At 38.1% G+C, this 17,435-nt stretch overlaps 1 protein-coding gene across 1 annotated transcript in view; it reads right to left on the reverse strand.

The window, feature by feature from the left end:
- The window catches only part of Mrps28 (mitochondrial ribosomal protein S28), a 110,663-nt gene extending 96,166 nt beyond the window's left edge, over window positions 1-14,497 (reverse strand). The window contains exon 1 of the mRNA XM_076835529.1: window positions 14,261-14,497. Within this exon, the coding sequence (XP_076691644.1) occupies window positions 14,261-14,470 (210 nt within the window). The 5' untranslated portion in view covers window positions 14,471-14,497. The remainder of the gene's footprint in view (window positions 1-14,260) is intronic.
- Between the last annotated feature and the right edge of the window lie 2,938 nt (window positions 14,498-17,435).

The following is a 17,435-nucleotide window of genomic DNA, read 5'->3' on the forward strand; positions in this document are numbered from 1 at the left end:
TATCAAGAAGGCAAGAAATAGTTACAGGAAAGGTAAAGTGGCGACTGTTCACAAAAATATATATATTTTAAAGTAAATACCTGAACAAGTCCTCAAAAATCTCTTAATGAAGAAGCACGATTGAAAAATTTCAAAAACTTTGGAATGAAGAGATTTTATAGTAGCAGGAGAATAATTATTAGATATAGGGAAACATAGTTAGAAGAGGAAGTTAGGTGTTCTCTCTCTCTCAGGTAGACATATGGAATCTTACTTCTAACTATTCTAGGAATTAGAACATTTCCAAAACTAGATGTGCTCTCAGGTCTTACATAACTCAACTCAATGCTACACAGTTTCTTTAATAACATTATATTTAAATTTAAATTTTATTCTTAAAATTTTACCTCTTTTGCTATATTTCAAGATGAAAACAGGTATGTGTCTTGTTTACTACTAAAAACAAAAAGAAGAAGCTATGTAAATATGTAAACTCAGTTCCTAAAAGGCAAAAAATACAATTGGCCTATATCGTATTTTATAAACAACCTTCTAGTACTCAATTTTTATCCCATCTATGGCACCATCTAACACCCACATTTCAATGTTTAACAACCACACTAGGCAAAAAAAAATTCTTTGGGAAATGTGTTATATAAGAGGCTACTGTAAAAAGTGTTTTGAGAGATCTGATATAAAAATGCTACTGGTGCCTTCTTCTAACTCTTATTCAACCTGCACATAAAAATACAGGGGCAAGACAAATAACATCTGGGAAAAATGTCCAGGACAGAAACAGGCTCATAAATAGACACTAAATTTAAGTCCCTAGAGCAAGGCTGTGTATATGAGATGAGATACCAAGACTGTTTCAGAGGAAAAGAACCTTACTGTGGGCTGTCAGAAAAAAATTCTGGGTTATTCAGGGTCGGTGGTCCAAATTGATTCTGCTTAAAAGCATTAGTTGATTCCATTTCTAGTGATAAGGGGTACCCATAGTGTATGGTGGCAAAGCAGGTACATGTAGCAGTGTGTGGTGTAGCACCTGGAGACATCTATAACCAAGTACCCACAGAAGTCAAGGCTTTGTGGTAAGCAAGCATTTTCTGTCCCATATCAATTAGATCAAAATACTGAAATATAAAAGTGTTGTTTGTTGGATGCTAAAAATTCCCAGATAAAGGTCAACATAAGGAATCTCAAAGTATCTATGACAGTCCAAAAAGAAACCTTTATCTTATTTAGTCATGATTGAGTTTTCTAAAAAACAAGCTCACGGTCTAATTCTGCAGATGGCTGAAAGACAATATAAATTGTATTCCCAACTTTTCAGATTCTCTAATATTAGAGTATCAATTAGGAAAGCAGTGGATTCGGAAAACTGAAATGGGATGGTATATGCTTAAACCCCTAAATTCTACTGAGTGTTCTCTGCCAATAAAAGAAAACCCTCCATCTCCATCTCAGGAACTCAGTCTCTCCTTTCCTGAAGAACCTGCAACGGTCGACCCTGAAGGTACTTACAAAGGACAACTGATCCTCCTAAACATCCATCTCTATAACTTGTTGTTGTTTTTAGACCTGCATTGTTCAGCATGGTATCCACTAGACATATGTGGCCACTTAACTCTAATTTCAAATTAAAATAAATAAAATTTAAAATTCATTTCCTCCATTGCACTGGCCACATTTTAAATACACAAAAAACTACATGTGGATAGCACATTATAGGATATTCCTATCATCACAAAAATGTTCTATCGGACAAAACTGTCCCAGACCTTTAAACAAATTCAAGTTCTCAGCAAACTATCATGGGTAAGATAAAAAGTATAGTCCATGTGGACGTGCAATGTACACAAAATGATTGCATGATTTTGCCAACTTACATCAAGTTGGGGATAAGTGTGGAAATGGAGCCTGAGAGTTTGGTATCATGGTGAGAGGAAAAACAGTCTTGCCTGAAATCAAAATTTAGACTTCTAGACACGGTGTTAGCTCAGGTGAGTAGGAATAGTTTTTAAGAGTTCACCCAGTTGATTGAATGAAACCTGGACCCATTTAGACTACACTAAATAAAACTGAAATACCAGAACTTTCTAAGGATAGAGGAAGGCATCTAAAAGGCTTAGAGGGAATGGAATGTTGGAGTGTATTTATTATTTCTGACCTGTTCACCTGCCCCTTAGCATGTTGGCTGGGAGGATCTCTAGATACTCCTTTCACCAACAGTCAAAAACTTTTATTACCAATCTTCTTTCCCAGGGGTGTTATGGCTATTTACCTAGGTGACTGTCCATAGAGGAAGGGGAAATAATCAGACTTTTCAGAGATTATCTGAACTGACTCTGCTTCTTTTTTAAAATAGTTTTTTAGATGTTGATGGACCTTTACTTTACTCATTTATTTATATGTGGTTATATCAATTCTCTAGCTCTATGTTATGGTCTAATCTGTAGGAACTGTGATTGCCACTCCATTTATCATGTATGATAAATCATATATGCTAGGCAAGCGCTCTACCACTGAGCCACAATCCCAGCCCCCTGACTGCTTCTTAGAGAACCAGTTTACTACTGACCAGAACAGGGGCTTACAGAGTTCACATACTCTATAGATTATAGCTCAAGTCCATCCCATGTACCCATGCTGTGGTTATTCTACGGTCCAGAAGACAACTGGAATAGGAACTAGGCAACAAGTAGGTACTAGGCAACCCTCACTGGTTCCCTGACTTATGGAATAAGGGCTATTAAGCTAGAGAAGAACAAGTGCAAGATACTAGAACTTGCCCTTGTTCCACTTTACCAAAAAATCAAATTAAAGTAATCCTGGAAGGACTGTAGCAATTTGTGCCACCATGAAGGACCTGGAGATACTGATTCCTACAACATTCCTCTTCAACTTGCCTATTTGACCTTGCAGCAAACAGATGGGTCTCAGAGAATGACAATTCATTATCATAAACTTATCAGGTGATAAATCCACTTGTAGCTGCTATGGCACTAGAAGTGGTTTCAAGGCTGGAACAAATCAAATATACCTCAACCTCTGGGATGCAATTATTGACCTGACAATGCTTTCTTTATCTAAACTGCTAGTAAAGCCCATGTTATCTCAAGGTTATATCAATTCTCTAGCTCTATGTTATGGTCTAATCTGTAGGAACTGTGATTGCCACTCCATTCCATTGGACAACATGCTGGTCCACTACACTTGTTGATGGAACCTCTAAGCAGCAACACATGGTAAGACACATGAATGCCAGATGACAATAAATCCCACCTTGGTGAAATTCCTAAGGGTTAGTGGTCTAGAACATGTAAAGACACGCCTTCTTACTAAAAGGAAAAGAGCACAATGCTTAGTAATTCTTTTTAAACTTTGTAAGCAACAAATACATTATTATTTAGACACATTTTTCTAAGCCTTTTATCAAGAACCCCCAAAGCAGCCAGTTTTGACAGGATCCCAGATGGAGATAAGACTCTGCAACAGGTCCAGGCTCTTAGGCCAGCTATTCTACTTCTTGAGCTATAGTGGTGCTTGGGAGAATCTGTGGCAGATGAAGTTGGAGAAGGAGTCTTTCACAGCCCTCTAAAGGTGGCTGACTATATAGAACCAGGAGGCATTGAAGGACAGTGTTAAAGTAACAGCTCCCTGAACAATACATGCAAATGAGCATTTTGCCCAGAAAGAGAGATAGCTTGTATTTATTATGGAAAATGGTGAATGATTTTGCTGATGGCTAGGTGTTTTTAAAAACCTGACCAAAAAATAGATGACAAGGTTTTGAGCTCTCTGAATAGTCACAGAAGTTGGGTGTGGTGGTGCACACCTGTAACCCCAGTTACTTGGAAGGATAAGGCAGAAGGATCACCAAGTTCAAGGCCTGTCTGGACAACTTAGAGACCCTGTCTTACAATAAAAAATAAAAAGGGCTGAGGATAAAGCTCAGTAGTAGAGTGCCACTGGGTTCATTCTCCAGTATTGGGGTTGGGATGGGAGGTACTCTGAATAGGCACAGAGTAAAAACATAAATAAGTCTATATAAGTCTATGTTTTATTGCTTTAAGAAAATACCCAAAGTTGGTTACTTTATAAAGGAGGTTTATTTAGCTCACAGTGATGGAGTGTGAAAGTTCAAATAGCATGGTACTGTTTTGATGTGGGCCCCCATAACTATGTCTCATCATGGCAGATGGTATCATGGTCGGAGTGTATCTGATAGGGAGAGATCACATGGCAAGAAAAGACGCCAATATGCAATTCAGGGGTCAGACTTGCTCTCTTCTAACAACCTCTCATGAGAACTAAATGGGGTTCCATAAGAATTATACCAATTACTTCTGAGGGCAGCACTCCCAATGACCTAATCTCCCAGCACTAGATTCCACCTCTTAAAGACCCTACCACCTCTCACATCACCACACTGAGAACCAAGTGTTCAGTACATGAACCCTTGAGAGACAAACCATAGTCAGACCATAGTAAGTTACATGTGAATGATCTCTTCATCAGAGAATCTTATTTCTCAGGTGGACAAGACAACCATTCCCCTGAATGCCTGTCAACCTCCTTCCCCAGATACTCCTGTCCCTCCCAAATAGGTTCAAGAACAAAGTGACTCTGGCAACAGGGATATGCTTCTGTATCAGGGCTAAAAGGGGTATCTCAACATACCTCAGACTACTAGTCATGTAAGAATGTCACCAAAGTGGTAGGTCCTTCTATAGTTGAGATAGAAACTATGAAGGAATTCAGGAACACTGACTTTTACTTACCCATGTTGTTATGGTTACAATCTCCACTAAATTACTAATCTGCCAACAGCAGAGACCAATGCTGAGATACCAATATAGCATCATTCCCTGGTAGCAAGTTGATTACATTCAATCATTTTATGTAGAGAAAAAAATAACAACATATTATCACTGGAAAAAGGCACTCTGAATATAGACTTGTCTTACTTGTCCAAAAGATTCTACCAAAACACATCAATGAATAGAGCATTATATACATTTCTGAATGTATATAATGCTCTACTCATTGACAAGGCATTCCATACGACAGTGCTTGTCACCACCAAAGCATCATTTTGTAGGAAATAGTATAGGGTAATAGGTTTATTGCTTATTAAATTCATTGGTCTTACCTGTGTTGGGCCTGACAGCCTAATGAATGATCCTTTTATATTTAATTAAACTTTCTCTTTTGAAAGACTTGTAAATTTGCATGCAGTTGTAATAAATAATATACAGAGACCCACTTACCACTTACCCTCAGTGATAACATCTTGCAAGACTATCACAACTAGGAAATGAAATCAACACTGATACAGTCCAAAGGTCTTGTTTAGATTTCACTCGTTTTACCTGTAATTGTTTACATGCATGTATCTGTTTCTATGAGGTTTTATCATATGTACTGGTTCCTATTTATTACCATAGTCATAAGGTAATAAGATCCATAAGATCCCTGTGTGTCCTTTTATACCTCTCAAACTCCCATCTACCTACCTATTCCATTCTAATCTGTTTTCCATCTTTATAAATCTGTCATTCCAAGAATGTCATATAAATGGAATTACTCAATTTATAACCCTTTGAGACTGGCTTTTTATTCATGTAGCCTAATTCTCTTTAGAGTCATTCCAAGTGTTACATTGTTACATTGCTTCTTACTTTTTATTGCTAAGTACTATTCCATGATAAGAATGTACTGTAATTTAACCATTCACCAAAGGGCATATGAACTGTTTCCAGTTTTAGTACTACAGATAATGCCATATTTGCATAGGTTGTTATATAAACATGTTTTCATGTCTTTGGGATACATATTCTCTGCCCAGTAGCATCCAGCTCCCAGTGTCCCCCCCACCTTTTTTTCTTTTTCTTTTCTTTTTTTTTTTTTTTTTTGAGAGAACCCAACCATATCAAGCTGGTCAGAAACCAGGCAACTTGAACTGCCAACTCCTATGCCAAGACTGACTCACTGTCCAGCAGTTGCCAACCAGAGAGTCCCTGAAGCTTTAAAAAGGAGAGCAAAATCCAAACTAAATTCAAACTATTTAATTTTACTCCCCGAACCATACAAATCAGATTCTTCACAAAAGTTACATTCTGTATAACTTAAAAACTTCTTTTATTTCCTTAATGCCAATAAGTAAAAACAGACTTAGGGGCTATACTCATGCCCCTAATATATTCAAAAGAAAAAAATTTAAAAAGCAAAATAAAATCTAAACACATTAAAAGAAGGTAGCAACATTTCTGGGCAAAAATAAGAATTAGGAAAGATCTACAAATAGCAAAAGCTAATGCTGACCTGAGAAATCAGATCATATGACCCACCTACAAAATACAATTCATACAGAAAATAAGCATCTTTCTTTTTAGGAAATGGATACGACTGCTCATAAGCACAATACAGGTACTGATAAAAACCTACTTTTCCCTGAGAATTCTATTTACTTCAATTAACTCTTTCGTTGTTTTTTTTTTTTAATTAAATGGTCACATTTCTCTAAATATTCTTTGAAAATGGAACTAAATATTTCAGAAGATTCTTTATCATTAACTCAAAGATAACTCTCTTGGAATTCTACAATATAAAAACAGGCTGGCATCACAGTTAAAATAAGAAACATTTTCCAACATTCCTTTACATATTACATTTTAATTTTAAAAGATTGGTGCAATTTTTAAAGTTCTCAACACAAAACTAAGGGAAAACAAAGGATTAACCAAAACTAGATAATTTTACTACCATATGAATTTATTGGACTTAAAAGTTACATAAAAATTTAGAGAATTTTTCCTTTATATTAAAACAAATCCTTTAAACAAATCTATATTTTCATTTTTTCAGTATTCTAAAAACAACTAAACATGTGACTGAAATGTTCTGTCTCCCAGAATATTCCAGTATTTTTAAATAAAAAATAGCAAGAAGAAATATTAGTGAAACATAGCATTTAAAAATATTTGCAAGAAATCCATTTAATATAGTGTTAAAAATAAAACTAAAAGCTTTCCTGTAACTTCAGCATTCTAAATAAATAAAAAGTAGTAAGATGTTTCACTGCCTTTTTTAACGTGCTGGAAAGTGATGTGCCACCCTCTACTGTAAAGGACCAGTAGTGATAATGTTCATAAAGCAGAAAAAGCAAACCTTTGTTCAACTGTTGCCACCTTGTGGCTATGAGATGGGTTATAAGCTACAGCACAGGTCCCAAGTCTGCAAATTTATATTATTTAAGTACAAAAGAGATATGAAGCTTTTAAGATTTTTAAAAGCAGGGAACGGGGAGAAGAAAGGTATCTGGCTAAAAAACAAAAATACACACACAAAAAAACAAACTTTTGCAAATTATTTTTAGTTGTGGGTGAACACAAGACCTTTATTCTATTTATTTATATGTGGTGCTGAGGATGGAACCCAGGGGTTCACACATGATAGGCAAGTGCTCTACCGCTGAGCCATAACCCCAGTCCACTTTTGCAAATATTTACCAGTTTTTTTATACATAAGTGGGCAACTTATTGGTCACAAAAATAAACAGGGCTTGTTCCAACCCCCAAAATAAGCCAAAACAAAACAAAAACTAGTTGAAGAAATAGATGCATAAACCAGTATTAAAGCTCATGAACCAAAAGAAAAGAGAGTAAATGAGAGAGCACAGGACAATTACAGAACTCCAAGCCTCCACACAAAACAACATTGTTGCAGGTCTTTTAAACCCAAGCTCTCTTTACAGAATAACTTCAGTGAAATATTAGGAAAAGGATCATGATGCAATGCCCTTGGTTCAGTCCTGACTGTGAGGAAAAGGTCTCTGCAAGGATAATTTTTGGGGCTCTTACTGAAAAGCATTTATTTCTGAGGTCTATGTATACTTTAGTTTACACTTTAAAGACTTTAAAAATTAAATCAAAGCTCACTACTTGAACTTCAGTATATATACATATTTTTAAATCCCATAATAAGTGATCTGAAGTTCATTTTTCATTTATAATTATTCAATCATCAAACTAAAATATTACTACAATTTATATTGTATTAAATTCTTGCTTATATGTAAAGCTTTATGCAAGGGATGAAAAGAGTGAATACGGGCCGGGTGTGGTGGCCAAGCCCGTAATCCCAGCACCACAGGAGGCTGAGGCAGGAGGAGCATGAGCTCAAAGTCAGCCTCAGCAAAAGCGAGGTGTCAACCAATTCAGTGAGGCCCTGTCTCTAAATAAAATAAAAAATAGGGCTGGGGATATGGCTCAGTGGTTGAGTGCCCTGGGTTCAATTCCCAGTACACCACACACATATCAAAAAAAAAAAAAAAAAAAGAGTGAATAAGGTATAAACTTGATCTCTAGTAACCACAAGTAGAAAACAGATTAAAACAGGCTCACAAATGACTTTAATGTAACTTAAAACTACAGTTGTAACATAAAGGTAGTAGAAAACAATGCCTTAGGACATTCAAGAGGAGTGGCACCTGGTTGGTGAGATCACAGAGGCCCAAAAGAATAGATGATCCCCACCTTCTTTGTTTTTAATTAGTTCTTTTTAGTTTTATATAACATTAGGATTCACTTTGACATAATTATAAAAGCATGGAATATAATTTGCTCTGATTCAGTCCCCAGTACTTCCCCTTCCCCACCCTTCCTCTACCCCTTGTTCCCTTCACTCTACACTACTGATCTCTCTGCTATTTACTTACAGTTTTTTTCTTTTTAATTAATGTCTTGTGGATGTCGTGATTGTGAGATTCACTGTAGTATATCACATATGTACATAGGAAAGTCAGGTCAGATCCTTCACTGTTCTTCCCTTATCCCATCCCTCCTCCCTCCCCATCAATCCCCTTCCTCTATTAGTTCTTCCCCTAACAGATCTTCTATTGGTTGGAACCCTCCACCTCCTGTGATTTTTACAAGGAAATCTGCAGTCAGAGAAGCTAATTTCAGGGCAAAGGTAAAGCAATAATGTTCTGTTTAGGGAACAGCAAACTTTTATCTTCAAAAGAAAAAAAAAAATTAAGCAGAAGCCATTCTACCAATAATATCTTACATAAAACCCTATTATGTACATATAACTTAGTTTTTGTTAGTATATTTTATGAGTTCAATTTGGTAGCGTTTCTTTATTATAAAGTAAAAACTGTGAATATGTAGTAATTTTGATGGGAATCAGAGATGAGGGATAACAAACCCAGTTCCTAATTCCTGTATTTTGTTTTGGTCGTCCAATATGAAGAAAATCCACCTAGGGGATGGGCGTGTGGCTCCAAGGTAGAGTATTTCCTGCCTAGCATGCAGGAGGCCCTGGGTTCCATGCCCCATACCACAAAAAAAGAAGAAAAAGAAGAATCAAATCCACTTATAACAACATATGTTATTGAGGGCGAGGAAATGAGCATTGCCAAGCACTACAGTGGGGAGTTTATTAAACCAACTAATTTTTCAAGTTCAAACTGTGCATATATGCATATATTTTCTCCTAGAACACATCCTATAAATTCACTCTCATAAGCATGCAAAAGAGCAAATGTCCACTGTAAGATTGACTGTTGAGGGAGGGGCAACAATCTAATGCTTTTAATGAAGGCCTTATCTAGTTAATAAATGATACCTACTATGGAATACTAACAATTTTTTAAATGAGGCACATAAAGTACACTTATAACTCAAAGTTATACTTCAGTGAAAATAACAATTTTCAGCAGCAACTAAAAAATCTGATTTTTTAAAAGTATTAGGCACTTGTATTCAGTGCTTTAAATAATAAATTATTTAATCAATAAAACATAATAAGGTAAAACAATAAAGATTTGTTTAGGAAACAGCCCTAAAGAGATTATCTCATAATAATATTGTGACACAGGATTTCCTTTTACAAAAAAGGAAAAGGAAATACATAGATATTAAGTCATTTCTCAAAGAAAAGTAGCTAATAAATAGTAGAAGAGCCAGGATTTAAAGCCCAGAGTTTATACTCTTAAACATTAATAATAGTCCAGAACAATACTTAGTATTAACCATTTAGTAATTACACTTGGAATATGTATACATATATAAAACTCCAGAGGCATCCATTAAAAATCATACTCTCCAGCCTTGAGAAAATTAGAAAAAGGAAACAGAGTTGTTTATATTTCACATAATAATTTTCAGCACTATTAAAATGTCTTTTTAAAGTAAATAAATATTGCTTTCATACTTTTTAAATAATTAAATTGTTTCAAAAATCCTGATTACAAAATAAGTAATTATTCTTCTTGTAATCTCAGGATAGTCTTCAATTAAATAGATCCAAAAACTTCAAAAAGTAATGTTAAGTTGGATCCCTATCAACAGCTAACAGCTGCTCATATTCCCATCATAAATATAAGATAGAAATACACTCAAAACTTTCAAATAAACATTAAAATTAAATCTAATGTAGTATTTTGAGTTTTCTTATTATTCTTACAATTTTTTTCTCAATTATTGTTCTGGTCAGGCACATTTAACTAATATGCTCAAGCCTATATTATTCAACTTTCGCAAACTGCTTGAGAGCAGTCGCACACATATCACAATTCAAAGACAAGTCAAGTGGAACTGAAGTTTCAATATGCAATGCATGTACCATTCATTCATTTATCCATTTGGCAAATATTTACAGAGTGCCCACCACGGGTCAAGCATGGTGCCAGGTACTATGGACATATCAGAATGAAGGAGAAAGATTTTTTGTCCTCCTAAAACTTACATTCCACTGGGGGGGAGAAAAGCCAAGATACACTTCTTTCTGAAGTGTGCACATAGTACTCTGACATATTAAGCTGACATATTAGAGCGTTAAGAATCATCCATGGACTATGTGTGGACCAAATCAGCATGGAAGCCCACTGAATGGGAAAGTCTGGTATGTGGGAACTTAACAGTGGCAACCCTGCTGTGAACTCCCATCAAGCTCTGCCATAGGTCCCACACAGCACCAGTGATGGGGTAACCTGCTATAGCCACATAGCATCTCTGAGATGGGTGTGACCTGCCAAGATGCCAATCAACCTGCTGACTACATGACATCAGGAAGCAAGACTCCACCCCTGAAACCATACCCCTGCCTTTGATGTACCCCCTTAAATAAACCACCAGAGCCATTTTTTAATTGCTCTGGTCCAGCTCCTACTAGGACTGGAAGATCCTATCAGAGGCCCTGCTTTTAAAATCTATTCTTTGACACTATCTCTTATTTCTTCACTAATTATTTCAGACTTTATTTTCTCAGGTGGCTTATCTCCTCCTGCGCAGGAAAAATTACCCTGGTGAGGTGCGGGCTGCTTGAGATATTAGAGATTACAAATATCCTTAAATTAGAGATTACACAGAATGGCATGTGCATGTGCATGCTGATTTGGGGTAATTTTGTTTGCTTGGTTAGTTTTAATTTTTTTCTGTATAAAACTTAACTCTATTGTTTCTGTACAGCTCAATCTAAAATTATAGACTCATCTACATTTTTTAAATAGCCTCTTACGTGCTCTCTTTTTTGGGAACAGTTTTAGGTTTATAGCAAAATTGAATAGTAGAGAGAAATCCCATGTGCTCTCTGACCCCCAACTTGCATAGCCTCCCCTACTATCAACATCCCCACCAGAATATACGTGTTACAATGGATGAACCTACATGGATGGTTTGACAAGGCTTATTATTCACAACTTAATAGTGGGGTTTCATTAAAAGAACTATGTGATCCTGGAAATATCTCTGGTGCAACTACTCTCCAAAAGGCAGGAGGACAATGGAGAAATGGCTGGGGCCACATTTATACCTAAAATGCATTAAGTGAAAGCTTTCTCTACACTGTGTGCTGAGAACCTTTTAAATGTATTATTTCATATAAACTTCCCAATAACTCCAATTAGAGTATATTTTTCACTTAGATATAAGGGTGCAAACTCGAGTATGCAAGCTAATTTGTCAAAGTCATCAACTAGTAAGATGGCTAGATGAGTATCACAATCTCAGCAGCCTCAAACTGAGCAACTTTTAACCTCTGCCCCAGGCCAGTAGGTTTTTAATACCATAGCAAGAAATGTATAGTTAAGTTTGAGGGAACAGGAATGGCAGTTTACAACGTTCCCAAGAAAAACATAAAGACCACCTCCTTATGTCCGATTTGTAGAGCACAACTCTGTTGCTATGTGTATAATGACCTTCAGCACAGCTGAAGTGAGAGGTATTAATTACTGAATAAAAGGGAACACTCAAAATGCTACAAAGCTAAGAACTCATAAAACACAAGACTACACCCCAGATTCCTGATACCATCCTTCCCAGGAAATTACCCTTCCATTAAACCAAGATGTCCAAGAACTATGAACCAGAAAAAATGTGAACCACATGTCAGAACTAAACACACTTACTCTCCATCTAATAGAATAATGTTTTCAAAACTGTGTTAGTGGAGAAAAACTGCCCATGGAGACTGTTCAGTCTGAGCTGGGCAAGGCAAATCCAATGGATGTGCTGAGTCTCCCAGGAAACACCCCCGTTGCCTCCTGGAAAAACTGAGCAGTCCAATTAGAACAGTCTTGGATAGAAATGGAAAGGGAATCCTGCTCACTCATAAATACTCTGAATTTCTCCTTCATTAAACATTTATTACTGCTCACCATGTGAAACACTAAAGTATGGGAAAATTTTTTAGCTTCAAACACTTGCTACTGTGATGCCACAATTTTCATTCTTGCCACAATTAACTCAGCAATCTGAGAATTATTTTCTGGAGATTTTGAAGAAACTTAAAATGGGGTACTTATGGGGCTGGTAAAGAGAAAGGGTGAAGGTGAGAAACAGGGAAATTCTTTTCCTACACAAATATTCAGAATATGTTTCCTAACTTACCACACTTCATTAGCAATGCCTTATGCCAAGGATGAATCCAATTCATCCCTTTGATGATTTCAGCTCTGCTGCGATGTTGACTTTCCTAGGTATAGCAGACAGAATAATGTGCTCCTAAAGATGTCCACATCCTAATTCCTAGAATTTATGAATGTCACCTTCTGTGGCAAAGGGAATTAAATTGCAGGTAGGATTAAGATTGCTAATCAACTAATTTTAGAAAAAATATTGTGGATTATCTGGCGGGCCCAATATAATCATAAAGAGCGCAAAAATGAATGAGACATAAGAGAACCCCCTGTGAGAGGGCCTCAACCTATTGTTGCTGGCTTTGAAGAAGCAAAAGAAGGCCAGGAGCCAATAAATGCCAGTGGCCCCATAAATTAGAAAAGGCAAGGAAACAGTTCCTTCCCAAAACCTATGGAACAGGAAACGCTGCCAACACCTTGGTTGTAACCCAGTGTCTTGAGCCACTAAATTTGTGGTAATTTGTTACAGCAGAAAATATACATCAGATTTCTTTTAATCCTTGGATCTTAGGAAAATTTTGACTCTAACGACTAAAATGATCCTACAATCCAGGAAACTGCCTATTAGCTATTTGATACTGTTCCCCAAGGAAATAAATACAGAAATTGAGAAATTTTTTTAATATATCCAATTTCATGTCTGCTGAATGCAATAGTAAAAAACAAAACAAAAACAACATCTGTACTTGTCTATTTCCTTTATTTCACTTATTTAGTTATTTCATAGTTTACAAAAATATTGGCTAAGGCAAAGGGGTAATAAACCCAAAAAAAATCACTTACAGAAAAGGAAAATGAAGCACTGACCTGTTAAATCACTTGCCCAAGTTCAGAAAAATAGTAATTCCGTCGTTCCCCTATTTAACAAATGCTTAGAACAGCTACCAAGAAGCTCCACACTGGAGCTATTGTATAGAAGGAGACCAAGCAGAGCCTTGCCTCTCCCAGTGTGAGTCCACTTCTACCAGTCCCCGGAGTCGCCCCAGACCTCCTCACAGGCAGCGCTCCCAGCTGCCCAAGGGCCAGCAAGCCCCAGCAAGCCCCGCGCTTAAGAACCAGTCACATAAAAGTACAATCAATGAAGAAAAACACCAGCCATGCGCTCGGCTGCTAGCGGCCAGCCATAGAGCCAACACACGGCCCAACAACAGCCCTCCAGCCTCCCAGGTTCCCAAGTTCCCCAGATAACCCGAGCCACCAGCCACCTCCAGCCCTCCCAGTTCCGGTTCCCCTCGCCGACTCCCCGCCCACCAGCCGGCCCGGCCCTGCCCACAGGTCACTGGCGTGGCCCCACCCTTTACGACGGCGCCAGCCACCCAACCGCGTCGTGGGCGTGGCTCCGCGGCTGCCCCTCACCCGTCGGAGCTCCGCCTTCCGCTGCAGCTCTGAGTGCCGCTCCAACGCGCTGGCAAAGCCGCCTGGACTCGTCTGAGGCTTCGAGGAATCGGAGCTCCCACTTTCGGAGCCACTTTCAGTGCCTGCGCTTCGAAAGGGCCTAGAGAAGAGAAACACTCGCAGAAAATGGCTCTCGGCAGCCACGGCACGAGTCCCACACAGCGCCGCCATGACGCCTTCACAACCTCTGACCTACGGCCTCCGTTCCGCAAGCGTGCGGGTCAAAGGCGGAGCGAGGAGAGGCCCGCCCACCTGCCGCGGAGCCAGGAGGACTGGCTGTTTGCGGGCTGTGCTGTGCCAAGGAAGGAGTGTTGGGTTGGAGGTTTAAGTTAAAATTGATGGACTGTATCCTTAGCGACTGGAGATCACCGGTTCGTGTGGGAAGTGCGCTTAGTTCATGGCAGAGTGCGGTAATGCAACCTTTCAGGTTCCCTCAGTTTTCCCTGTTAACCTACTTAGTTTTCCCTGTTATCCTACTTAGAATTGGAAGTTATCTCCCTATTACCCTACTTAGAATTGGAAGTCCGGATATGCACGCCGGTGCTCTGCTTTTCTCTGTGCCTTTGAGCACTTTCCAATATAGCATGTGTTGTACTTAAAATTTTAGGTGCTTTCCGAATTTTCTCCATGAAGGAAGGAATTTGCTGTTAGGTCCTTTGTACTGGGCACTTAGTAAGACGCAGTTCACATCGAACAATTCACATTAGTGAAATTCTGGATGCAAGTTAGTCCTTTGCCACTTCTGGGGCCAGTCCTCACGTGAATATAATAATCTGAGACGTCTGTCACCTCCTAATAGCTACTGTACCTTCTAGTGTTCAGGAGCTCGGTCCTTGTAAGAAACAGGCAATGCAAAAACCTGCCCTTCAAACCCTGATTCTTGTGATCAAGTCAGAAAGATTTCAGACATGTTGCTCAGAGTAACAGGAATGAGTTTATTGAAAGGATAGGGAAAAGGAAAGTGGACACTCTCAAAGGAGAGAATTGCCTCTGTGAGAGGAGAAGGACAATATGCCATTCTTACACTTCAGTTTTATTGGAGATCCCAGAGATGTTTCCAAAATGTCCCACCCAGGTCCACCTCATGACTTTTGGCTGCAGCAAGATGACATCAGCCTTTCAAATCCCTACTGCCTTGACAACTCTAGGTCACCTTGGCCCATGCTGGCCAGTTCTAATTGGATTTTTTTTAAATATTTATTTATTTTTTTTAAGTTTTAGGTGGACTCTTAACCATATATTTTTGTAGATTTTATGGCTAGGAGGAACTATTCTTATCTCCTAGTATTTCAGTATCTGGTCATAAAAGGCTCCTCCTTCAGTGCAACTTGGGGTCCTCTTAACAACCACCTGTAGTTCTCCAGCAGATAACTGGCAGTTTGCTGAGGAATGGCCAGACAGGGCTGCAGGTAAAGTGCTTCCTGGAAAAGAAAGCATGTGGGGGCAGCACAGTTGGCCCATTTTGGGGGAATTACTCTCTTAATCTCTGTGTTCCCACCATTCACATCTGTCTGTTCCCTAACACTAGGGAATTTCAGATAGTGCCTGTGTATTGTACCAGAGGCTGTGTCACTTTTTTTACCTCAATATTAATTCCGAGATTTTGCCACCCTCTTCAAACACCATACTTTACCTTTTAATGAATGAAGTAGTTCAGCCATCTTTTACCCAGTAGTTTTAATATTAACCTGCAAACAAGCTATTTTGGAGACAAGGTGGCACACACTTTTCCATGTCATTTGAAAAAATTACCGAGGGAAGTAATTTTTAGGACCACAAACCCTATTTTACTAATGCCTCCGACTAGGGATGCCTTTCTCATGTCTTCTATGGCATAGACAATGTACAAAACATTGAAAGTAATTGTAGGATTCACGACAACTAGTCAACTGTGGGAAAACCCTTATAAATTCAGTAGGAGCTTAATATAAATTCTATTCCAGGTGAGTACTCCCTAGTACTGAAACTCAATAGGTATATCATGTCCTAGTTCAGCCAAATGATAAACTTCTCAAGGACTGTGATAAGTCATTTTCAGAACAATTCCTGTAGGGTTTTTTTTAAGTTACATGTCGATGGGCTGTGAGTCCACATAAGTAGGCTACATCTTCTTCATACTTTTACTTGAAGATTGAAGATTACTTCCACAATATTCTTTAATAAGCAAAACTATCTGCCTCTGATAGAGAATCAGAAGCATCAAATGAGGATTTGCAGGCATTTTTGCCTATGCAAGCCACAAATAGAAACAGACACTACAGAGGGGCAGTGTTTTCACATCTTAAGGACTCTGATCCTGCCCTAACTGCACCTTCCCTCTTGCTTCATTAAAAATAGTCCTCTTTTTTTTGCAAGTTAAAACACACATTACAAAAATACTAGTAATCGCATATGGCAAGGTAAGTGAACAGAAAATAATTCAAATCCTGGCCTCACAAGTACTGGCTATGGTCTCATCTATAAAACTGACACCACACCCCTAAGAATTAAAGGAAATGTGTAAAATGCCTAGGCACTTAATGAAAGCTCAAAAAATAGCTTATTGATGGCTAGGTGAAGGTGACTAGGAGGTGATTAAAGATTTGTGCCTTTTAACCACGTATAAATGCCTGGAAGAGAGGGGACTGGTCTAGACATACAGACTATCCAAAGACAGTCATTTCAGGTAAAGAAATAGATAAGCTCATTAAGAAGATGGATTCTGTAAATGACTGAAGATAGGCAAATAGCGTTTAAGGAATTGGGAAAATACTGTTAGTCAAATTGGAAAATAATGGAATTAATCCTGTAAAGCAAGAAAACCTTTAGAGAATGTTGAAGATAGCCACTTAAAAATATAATTCAAAACCCAAAACTTGTGTTTTGCTTTTACTGTGTAGTAGAAAAACCATTAAAGTAATCACACTGACCAGCCTCAGTAACATCAAAATTATATGAGTTGGGCAGGGTGGTGCATGCCTGTTATCCCAGATACTTAGGAGGCTAAAGGAGTAGTACAAATTTGAGGCCAGCCTGGGCAACTTGGGAAGACCTCGTCTCAGAAAATAGAAAGTGCTGGGATGTATGTAACTACCTTAGTGGTAGAATGTCCCTCAGTTCAATCCCCAGTACCAAAAAAATTATGAGTTTTCAAGAA

The sequence above is a fragment of the Callospermophilus lateralis genome, chromosome 16 (genome assembly GCF_048772815.1).
Source record: "Callospermophilus lateralis isolate mCalLat2 chromosome 16, mCalLat2.hap1, whole genome shotgun sequence".
Taxonomy (NCBI): Eukaryota; Metazoa; Chordata; class Mammalia; order Rodentia; family Sciuridae; genus Callospermophilus; species Callospermophilus lateralis.